Below are 10,585 nucleotides of genomic sequence, written 5' to 3'. Positions count from 1 at the left end.
AGATTAGTGGGGACTGGGTGGCTGCCGGGTACCTGAGTACGCGCCCGCAGGGGGGCAACTAAAGTGGAACATGATGGAGCCACCCCTGCGTCCGGAAGAAACCTGTACAAAAAAGGAGAAAAAAATAGAATAAAATAAAAAATAAAATTAGCAGGATGACCTGCAAAACAGGTCATGTCTGCCTCCTACGGACACTAGAACTAGACTGGTGTATCTCGGCTCTTGCAGAGGGGTATAGCCCACCTGGGCGGAGCCAACACTTTTTTGTTTCTAGTGTCAGCCTCCTAGTGGCAGCTGGGCATATACCCATGGTGCTGTGTCCCCCAATGCCATGCACGAGAAATATCCACCATTCTTTCACTTTATTTGGAGTGCTGCCTCATCCTTTGATGATTGATTGATATATATATATATATATAATTTTTTTTTTATGTGCAGGAAAAACAACACTGATAAAATCACTTACAGGAGATGCAAGTTTAGAGCCACGTGACCAGCTCTTTGCCACGCTTGATGTCACCGCACACGGTGGACTACTTCCCTGTCGTATGCCAGTGATTTATGTAGACACTATTGGATTTCTTTCTCAACTTCCTCACAATCTGATAGACTCTTTCTCTGCCACTCTGGAGGATGTTGTCCATTCAGTAAGTCTTATACTCACAGACCCGTGTTCTACAACCAGTAGTTCAGGAGCTACATGTTGCTCTCCAAGACCATGCATGCTTTGTAACTCTAGATATTGTTGGGCACTACTGCCACCTGGAATGTTATAGTATTACTATTATGAGTTACTAAGGTGGGAGCACCCAGGGTCCTAATCTATAAGTCAGAGGAGAGAGGCTGCGAAAAGCGTCTCTCCCCTGGAAAGATCCGAAACATCAACTCATTACAGTGGAAACTGCATATGCTTCATTTTCTTTGTGGTGATGGTGCAAGAGAATTGTACATTTGCTCCTGAATTTCCCCACAGATTACTGACCACTTGCTGCCCCTTATCATTGATCCTTTTAATAAAATGGTATGTATGAAGAGGACAGACCCTTTAAAGGGGGTTTTCCAGGAGTACAGTATTGATGACCTATAGTCAGGATAGGTCATTAATAGCAGATCGGTGAGGGTCTGACTCCTAGCACCTCCACCGATCAGCTGTTTGAGGTACATCCAGTACCATGGATGTGAAGGGTCTTGAGAAAGTACCGATTTTGACCACTTTGGCCAACAAATGTTTTGAAATGATAGGTCAATGATTGTTCTCAATAGGGGATGGCAAACTACTGTCTGACAAATATGTGAGGTTGTCAGATTTTTTCCATTCCTTGGCTAAAAAATGTAAGTGTTTGGTGTGCTCATTTGCCACTTTGTGCAAGCCCACAAAGTTGTATTTTTTAAGCTGTTTCCTTGATCTGCCAGATTCTTCTGGCATGTTCTTGGTCGGATCGTTTGTACAAATGATTGGCCACACTCTGGACGATACTTCTATGTATTATCATCTTAAAGGGGTTATCCAAGACTACAAAATGCTCCCCCATATGCCGGGCCCCTCACAATGAGTATACTTACCTGGCTCCCCGATTCCCGTGCGTGGATGAAAACATCTGGTGTTGAGGAGGAGCAACCAATGGCAGGTGGTGACGGGCCTCCCTAGTGTCACCCACGATGCTAGGGAGGCTCGTCCCCGCCTGCTATTGGCTGCTCCCGTACACCCTCCCCCAGATGGTTTCATCCGCACATGGGGAGAAGCTGTAGCGGGGACCAGGAGCGGCGCAGGGAGAGGTGTGCCAGGAAAGTATATTCATTGTGAGGTGCCCGGCCTATGAGGGGGCATTTTATAGTGTTGGATAAACCCTTTAAGGCCGTGTTCACATTTAAATTTTTCACAGATGTGTCCTATGCGTATTTTCCACGGACAGCACAGGTATTCATTGATTTTAATGTGTTTGTTCACATATCGGTTGTTTTTCAGTGAAAAAAATCTGACTCTAATTACTTTGGTCTATGATGCAGTACAAACATGGCCATTCAAGTCTATGGGTTCGTGAAAAACCACTGACACAACATGGATGGTATCCATGTTTGGTCTGTTCTTCTCTGACCAGTGGTAGGAGATTCTCTGGAAATTAATTTTCAGCTGAGCAGTATCCGTGACACATGGACCAAACACTGATCCTTCACTGATGAAACATGGATGTTTTTTCCATGGACATCAAATGGACACAAGATAAATGTAATGGTGCTTCAATAGACTTGTACTGTAGAGCCTGGTGAAAATCCTTGCTCATTAATTCCCCCTGATGAAAACTAGACACATCTGAATTTTATAGTATATTGTTTTTTGTTTTTTTTTGGGGAGGGAATCCAGCTTTAGACTTTAACAATAGTTATTAACAATTCTAATAAATGACTATGTTAAAGGGAACCTACCATGTGGTGCATGTTGTAGAACAGAAAGAGCTGAGTAGATTGATTATATACAGTTCCATGGGAAACAAATTTAATGTAATTTTTCCTTTTTTATGTTTAGTCCAGTGGCTGACATGCATACAGAGAGAGAGCCTTCTTGACTCCAAAGCATAGAAAGACCAGAGGTTTAGATGAATAAAACAAAAGTTATACATACCAGATGTAGCAGGGTTAGCACTCAAACGCCTAACTCAAATTTCTTAAATCATTGTGTTATCTTGAAACAGAAGCCATTGAAAAGCAATCGCTAACAGAATCTTTTCCCATAAAACTATATATCCGTCTGCTCAGCTCCTCCTGCTCTATAACCAATGTGGATTCAATGCGACAGGTTCGCTTTAACCTTCATTTAGATGAGAACTTTTTCTGTGTTGTGTTTTTTTACATATTAGGATTTATTAATTCATGTAAGAGATATTAGCCACCCAGAAGCTGACAATCAGAAGAGAAGCGTGCTTGCTGTTCTGCAGAACTTGAATGTTCCTCAGAAGCTCCTGGAATCCATGATAGAGGTGCATAACAAAATTGATTTAGTTCCAATGTAAGTTTACTGTTGGCCACTAAGAACATGAAATAAAAAATCAAAAAATTCTTTGTTATGTATCAAAAAAAGTTGCCTCTTTTCAGATTATTCTTTTTCATTCTGTTCCACTGGGGTTCCAGTATTTCTGGTACCTAGAAGTATGTAGTCTGTAGTTTTTCTCTTGGCGTTACAAAAAACACCTACACTCTGACTTAATTATAAGTCTATTGGGATGAGTTGGGATCATTTTGAATGGGATCTGGCTTGCCTGCCATAGCTCCTTCAAAAATAGAGGTCATCATGATGGTGTGATCCTTAAAGGGGTTTTCCTCCTTTTTCTTACTGATGATTTATCCTTTTGGATAGATGATCAGTGGGAGTCTGACAGCCGGGAGCCCCGCCGATCAGCTGTTTGAGAAGGCAGAGGCACTCGCATCTTCCCACAAGCTAGTGATTTACTTCAATGGGGCTGAGCTGCGCCCAGGCCGCGTGACCTATAGTCTTGACGTCACCGGGCCGCAGGAAGCAGCGAGAAGTGTCGGACCCCCGCTGATTAGATGTTGACATATCTAAAGGATAGAGCTTATATACAGCTGTTCTTGTATCTGAGAGCATGCGTAAATAACTGTTGTTGATGATTAGCAAATGGGTATTGAAGAAATAAAAAAAGAACTGTCTAAATAAATTGACAATAAAAATCAGGAAAACAAATTAAAGGGGTTGCCCAGGAATTAGTGATGACCAATTCTTGTGATAAGTCATCAGTATCAAATCGTGAAAGTCTGGCACCCAGCACTCCGCAGATCACCTGTTTGAAAGCCCTACGACTGTCTGGAATTTGCCTTTTATGGTAATGCCAAGATCACACAGGATAGTTATTTTTTTCTAACCTTGAATGTTTATAAAAAAAAAAAAAAAAAGAATAACTACTTTAAAAATGGCAGAGTACAGCTCTTAGTTATTTGCAGCAGTCCCTTAGAGAGTAAATGGATCACCACGGTGCTCTATCAGGATGGGAACATGGAACCTCCCTGCTCAGGATCGGTGGGGGAACATTAACTCCTTGCAGCGGGCACCATAGCCGCTGGGTTTCTGCTGCTTTAAACAGCAGAGACCTGGGGCAAATGCATGCAATTCGCTCCTGTAATATCATTCCTTGGCTGAGACCAGGAAAGCTGTAATATCCTTGTGATGTCTCAGAGCTTCAGACAGGCTCCAATGCCCATCACTGGTATATACCAATACAGGCCACCAGGTGGCAGCACTGTATGTGTATAGTAAATGCTGTATAATGTGGTGTGATATACCCATCACAAAACACAACTGTTAGTCTAATGATTGGCAGTTATAGTCGCCTAGGGTGACTAAAAAGTTTTTAAAGATATAAAAAATAAAAATATATAAAGTTCAATAGACCACACTTCACCCAATCAAAATAAACAAACAAAAAAAAAAGTATAGGCATTACTGTGTCCGAAAATGACCGTACTATAGCAATATAACAATATTAATCCCATATGGCAAATGGTGTTCTAAATGGCCAATTTACAATTTTTTGTCACTTCCCTCCCTAAAAAAAATTATTTTTTATAAAAAGTGATCATGGTGTCACTGAAAAGATCGCCCCGTAAAAAAAAGCCCTCACACAGCTCCGTACACATAAGTACAAATTTTATTCAAGGTTCTGTTTTTTTCAGTACTAAAACACAAGAAAAACTATACAAGTGTGGTATCGTTGTAATCGTACTGACCTGAGGAATGAAGGAAACAGGTCAATTTTACCGCATATGGAATGGCATAAAAATTTTTTTTTTGAAAACTGTGGCAAAATTGTGTTTTTATCCCAATTCCACTCGATTTGGATTATTTTTTTCCAGCTCCTCACTACATCATATGCAATTATTTTTTCTCTTTTTATAAAATGTTTTAGTGTATGTCAAATTAAAATTGATAGAATTCAGCGAAGTGAGCTTCGGATGCTTAATCCGAGGTCGCTTTGTTCAAACCTTCGGAATAATTTGTCTCCGTACAGTATTAGTATGTATGGGCTCCGATGAGCCGAAGTAAATTATTCACAAAGTCGTGCGTGACTTCGTTGAATAACTTTGGTAGTTGATTTTTTAAAGTGGAAAACCACTTTAAAACTCGAGACCGAACTCTGCTTCGGTTCCGACTAGTACCTCACGTGCGAGTTCGTGAATAACTTACTTCGGCTCATCAGAGCCCATACATTCTAATTAGGGATTAGCGAATCGATTTCAGATTAAATATCCAAAGTCAATTCGCATAAAATTTTGTTCCATTAGAATGTATTGGCTCCGATGAGCCGAAGTTACTACTTTGTGAATTCTCGCGAGACTTCGCGTAATAACTTCATAAATTAATTTGTACTTTAAAAAAACATTTCCCGAACACTGGTTTGGTTCTAAGTGGTACCTTGGAACCGAACCAGAGTTTGGGAAATGTTTTTTTAAAGTACAAATTAATTTATGAAGTTATTACGCGAAGTCTCGTGAGAATTCACGAAGAAATAACTTACTGCTCTGTACAGTATTTGAACAAAGTTTTATGCGAATCGACTTTGGATGTTTCATGCGAAGTCTATTTGCTCATCCCTAATTCTAATACTGTACGGAGACTTTTACCACTTCCCACACAAATTATTTAATTTATTGTATATGGTTTTAGCTAAGTTTTAAAAATTTTCTCTTTTTGTGTGCATTAGATTTGACTCCGATAATACAGCTATACATATGTCTGCTCTTCTTGGTTATGGCTTGGACAAGCTGAAACAATCCATAGAAAGCACAGTGATGACAAATACAGGGAGAATTATAATGACAATTAGAGTAAACCTGGAAAGTCCTCAGTTAAGGTATGTTATACAGTCCCAGTCACTGCCGGTACAGCATTATTAAATCATGTCACATAATTTAGCACCATATTCACATTATTATTTTTTTTTTATTGTACTTTAGCTCTTCAAACCCTGCATTGTTTATCACATCATTTTATAGATTAGAAGCTTGTTAGAAATATAGCGTTAAAGCTTCCACAGCTTGTCTGTCATATTTGAATGGGGCCTTAAAGGGTTTTTCTGGGAATTATTAAAATAACTGAAAATACTTAAATATTACCTTATTATAAATATATTCCCAAATACCCTTCATTAGTCATAATGACTTGTTTTGTCTAGGGAGCATTCATTAGGAGAAATAAAATGGCCGCCGTCCTATTAGTACACACAAAATCTGTCCTAATCACACAGGAGGACAAGTTACTTCACAACGCTCAGCTAAAGAGCTGCCTCATCCTTCTCTCTGCTCTGCTTGTCAGGGATTATGATCCTGAATGTTTTTAATAATTCAGTTTAATATAATCTTCAGCTAAATTTCTGTAGGAATGGAGTTCGTGAGGAGACACAACGTACAGAGGAAGGTGGGGATGTGGATAATAAGTGGCAGCACTTGTATGCAGTCTCCATTACCACAGTCTGTCATGTCCATCCTCTCTGCACTTCATGTCTCCTCATGAACTCCATTCCTACAGAGATTAAGCTGAAGATTTTATAAACTGTTTTCAGGATTATAATCCCTGACAAGTAGTAGAGGTGGATGAGGCCGCTCTTAAACTCGGTTTAGTGAAGTAACTTGTCCTCCTGTGGGATTAGGACAGGCTTTGTGTGTACCAATAGGACTACAGCCATTTTATTTCTCCTAATGATTGCTCCCTAGACAAAATGAGCTATTATCACTAATGAAAGGTATTTAGGAATATATTAATAATTAAGTAATTTTAGGTATTTTCATTTTCTTAATTCCCAGAGAACCCCTTTAAAGAGGACTTTGTCACCTTTCTTGACATGTCTGTTTTAATAATTACATTTATTCTTTATGCACAATTCTGCATTAGCTATCTTTATGACTGTGTTCTGCTGTTTCTCTGTTGTTCGGCATGGGTCTGACTCCTGGTACCCCTGCGGATCAGCCCTGTACATTGTATGGCAGCTGTGCTTGATATTGCAGCTCTGCCCCATTCACTTGAATGGTACGGAGGAAAGTGATGTCACATGGCCTAGTAAGAGTGTGCCTCATGCACACGACATGACAATATTATGCATCCATGCCCAATCTGTATTTTTGCAGATAGGCCACAGACTCGTTCATTTCTATGGGTCCATAAAAAAAAAAAAACGGACAGCACACAGACTAGTCATTTCCAGTGTTGCAGTGAGAAAAATGGGATTGCACCAAAATACGGACACTGTCGTGTGCATCAGGCCTTATACTGAGAGGAAGGGGGAAACCAGAGGGAGATATCAGAAAGCAGAGCAGTTACAGATTTATGTCCGAATCAGCAGCTAGGTGAAGGACACAGTCTGGCGAAGTAAAATGGAAGGAAATTTTTTATGACAACTATTTAAAAAATTGCCTAATTTTGAAAAGGTGTCCATAGCATTTAAATATATCCTTGCAGAATGCAAAACATAATTTGTAATTGGTGATCAATGCCCAATGTATTATTGGAAGTGTTAGTGATACGGTGAGGAAGCAAATAGTTTAATAGAAATCAGCATCGCTGCCTTGGATATAATTATGTAAAAACAAATGGAATACACGGGATGTATAGTGGCTTTATTGTACACCTTGAGACCGCTCTGGAAAACTTTTGGGGTCATTTATCAAACTGGTGTAAAGCAGAACTGGCTTAGTTGCCCTTTGAAACCAATTAGATTCCACCTTTCATTTTAACCTGTCCTTGATATGTCCGACAGCTGGCTGTACAAGGAAGCTTCAGTACAAGAAGTGAAGGTTTTACCAGAAGAAGGATCAGCTGACGTGCTAGTAATTATAACTAGTGCTGTATATGGAAAATACAAGAAACTATTTAGTAAATGATCTCTGAGTAACTATATTATACCTGATCCTGTAACAGAGCGACGGAGACTCCAGAGAGGACATCTTGCTATTTATTTAATATTTGTCTTCATGAGCAGTCACGACTGAAGATGCTCCCAAATACTGCTGAAACAGTAGCACGGAATATTAAGAAACTGTCACTGCCTTAAATAAAATATTTTCATACTAGTGAATGGTATCTATTTTGGCTTGTTGCCCCGACTCAGGTTATGTTGGTGTTGGGGCTGGGTGATTAATCAAATTCAATTAATTTGCCCTTTTAGTGTCTGACTATTTTTTTTTTTAAATTGTCACATAGAATTTTTCCTTCAGGAGTGCTATATCCGCACAGGCTGTGTAGTCTCTTCAGTTCCTGGTGCGGGCATCATGGATTGTAGAATCCCTGTGCAGGGTTTCTACAGTCCATGATGCCCGCACCAGGAACTGAAGAGACTACAGGTTTTTTTTTTTTATCTTGGCAAAATCGCCCAGCCCTAGTTGGTGCTCGTTTCAAATGTATATGAATTATGTACAGTATTTGGTTTTATTCATATTGCTTTTCTGGTTTACATTCAGCGTAAACATAAAATCTCTCCTACACCTGAAGGCAAAGCCTTGTACAGTTCCATACATTGCTTATGGGCTCACATGTTAACCTCTTGCCAACCGCCCAGGGGCCTGTATGTCTCCATGAGCTGCTGGGACTTAGCAGGCCCAGATCAGCTCTGTAGCAATGCTGTACAATGTGCCTTGGGGCTGTAACCCCTCGCCCCCCTTTAACTGGGGCCAATATGTCAGCCTTATGAGGGAACACAATGCATAACATTTAAAACAAAAATAAGCCACGCCACAGCTTCTAGCCCCTCCCCCGGCAAACATAACCCATCCACTATATCAAAATGACAGGCCCATTTCATATGAGCGAGTTTTCCGCGCAGGTGCGATGCGTGAACGCATAGCACCCGCACTGAATCCTGACCCATTCATTTCAATGGGTCTGTGTTCATGAGCGTTTTTTTTTTTTTCACGCATCAGTTCTGCGTTGCGTGAGAATCAAAGCATGTTCTATATTCTGCGTTTTTGACGCAGCACTGGCCCGATAGAAGTGAATGGGGCTTTAGTGAAAAACGCATTGTAATCCGGATGCAGTCCGAGTGCAATGCGTTTTTCACTGAAGGTTGCTAGGAGATGTTTGTAAACCTTCAATTTTTCACACACGTGAAAAACACATCAACTAATTGCACCCATGCAGAAAAAACTGAAACACTGAATGCAAATGCTGACAAAACTGAACTTGCTTACGAAATGGTGCGCGTTTCACTGAAAGCACCCTGAGCCAATCCGTATCCTTTGTGTGAAAGAGGCCTTAAGAAAAGGGAGCATATAATTTTACCAAATATGATGGGGAGAAAAAGTGAAAAGACTTTTTTTCAGCGTACAAAAAATGCTAAAATAAAAAATGTCAAAAATAAAGCCCCATGTAACACCAGAAAAAAGGAACAAAAATGAAAAACTTAGAGAAAAAAGTTAAGCCACTTAAGTGGTTAAAGAAAGATTTAAAGAGGGTATAAGTTTCTTTGTCAGATGCTTCTGTAGTTAAAAGAATACCTGACTACAGTTTTGTTTTTTTAATCTGTATTACAGAATTAGAAAAACATGGCTGCCTTCTTCTCAAACCGGGCAAAATCTGCCACTGACTGTTTCTGGTATTACAGCTCAGTTCTATTAAAACCAGTTTCTGATTAGCTTGAATGGTCCATGAGACACGTCAATGTGACTGTGACCATTGATGCTGTGAGTTCCAGACTGACCGTGGGTCTACCTGTGGACATAGCACTGTTCTTGGAAGAAAGCAGCTATCTTCTTCTCAGCAACCCCTAACAGCCAGCCTATTAATTCGTTCTGATTGTGCACCAGGAGAATTCCCATAGCATATGCCATACGTAGCCACAAAACTAGTGAGGATCAGCTAAGCTGCAAGTATACATGCGTTCAGTGTACAAGCTGGTTCATTATAATATAGTGGCAGATGGGGGATTTTATCATTTCTCCCGGGAAAGGGTAGGGATAACAGAAAATGCTCCCTGGGAAACAGTATGCAAACTGGCTAGCGTCCAGAAGGAAGAAAACGCTCTTTAAAGCCACTGATAGATCGCTACCACGTAATTACCTTGGTTCTAGCAGCATCAAGGTTTTCAAACAAATATTGTCATCTCGGGTTAGAGGAGTCATTGTAGGTTTTTTTGCCATATAGCTGTCAGTTCAGTTTTTTGGCGCGTATTTTCATACATAATACGCCTGTAAACTATCTTTCATTCATTCATTCATTTCAGTGGAAGTCAGCAGTTGTCTCTTTTTTTCCATGTGTTAAAAAGAAGCAGCATGCCCTATCTTAGGGCAGAATCGGCACTGATTGTAATTAATGGGAAGTAGAAAAATACACATCAAAAACCCTCAACAAGAAAAAAAACTGAGGAAGAGGAGGAAAAGGTCTCCCTAAAAAGACCATGAGTAAAATTATAAAGGGACAGGGCATCTTCAACCTCAGTAAATACATATTAAAAAAGGATGAGGTTCACTTATTAAAAAAAAGGTTTAAAATTTGCCCCAACATCCAAATTTTGTCCCTTTTGATGCTTTTATAGGAATGAATAAATTCCTACGCAACCTAGCCCTTAAAAAATACTTCATGAAGAAAGCT

At 39.9% G+C, this 10,585-nt stretch overlaps 1 protein-coding gene across 3 annotated transcripts in view; it reads left to right on the top strand.

Moving 5' to 3' along the window:
* The window catches only part of GTPBP6 (GTP binding protein 6 (putative)), a 35,950-nt gene extending 27,795 nt beyond the window's left edge, over nt 1–8,155 (top strand). The window contains exons 7-10 of one of the 3 annotated variants that reach the window (XM_040425162.1): nt 469–647; nt 2,856–3,004; nt 5,712–5,861; nt 7,761–8,155. In XM_040425162.1, coding sequence (XP_040281096.1) covers nt 469–647; nt 2,856–3,004; nt 5,712–5,861; nt 7,761–7,884 — 602 coding nt within the window. In that variant the 3' untranslated portion in view covers nt 7,885–8,155. Of the gene's footprint in view, nt 1–438; nt 648–2,855; nt 3,005–5,711; nt 5,862–7,760 lie in introns of those variants that run through there. The other 2 variants (XM_040425161.1, XM_040425163.1) reach the window with 2 other exon arrangements.
* Nucleotides 8,156–10,585: the final 2,430 nt, after the last annotated feature.

This window comes from Bufo bufo, chromosome 3 (genome assembly GCF_905171765.1).
Source record: "Bufo bufo chromosome 3, aBufBuf1.1, whole genome shotgun sequence".
Classification (NCBI taxonomy): Eukaryota; Metazoa; Chordata; class Amphibia; order Anura; family Bufonidae; genus Bufo; species Bufo bufo.
Note: the sequence above shows the minus strand (reverse complement) of the source record. Positions and strands in the feature narration are given on the sequence as shown.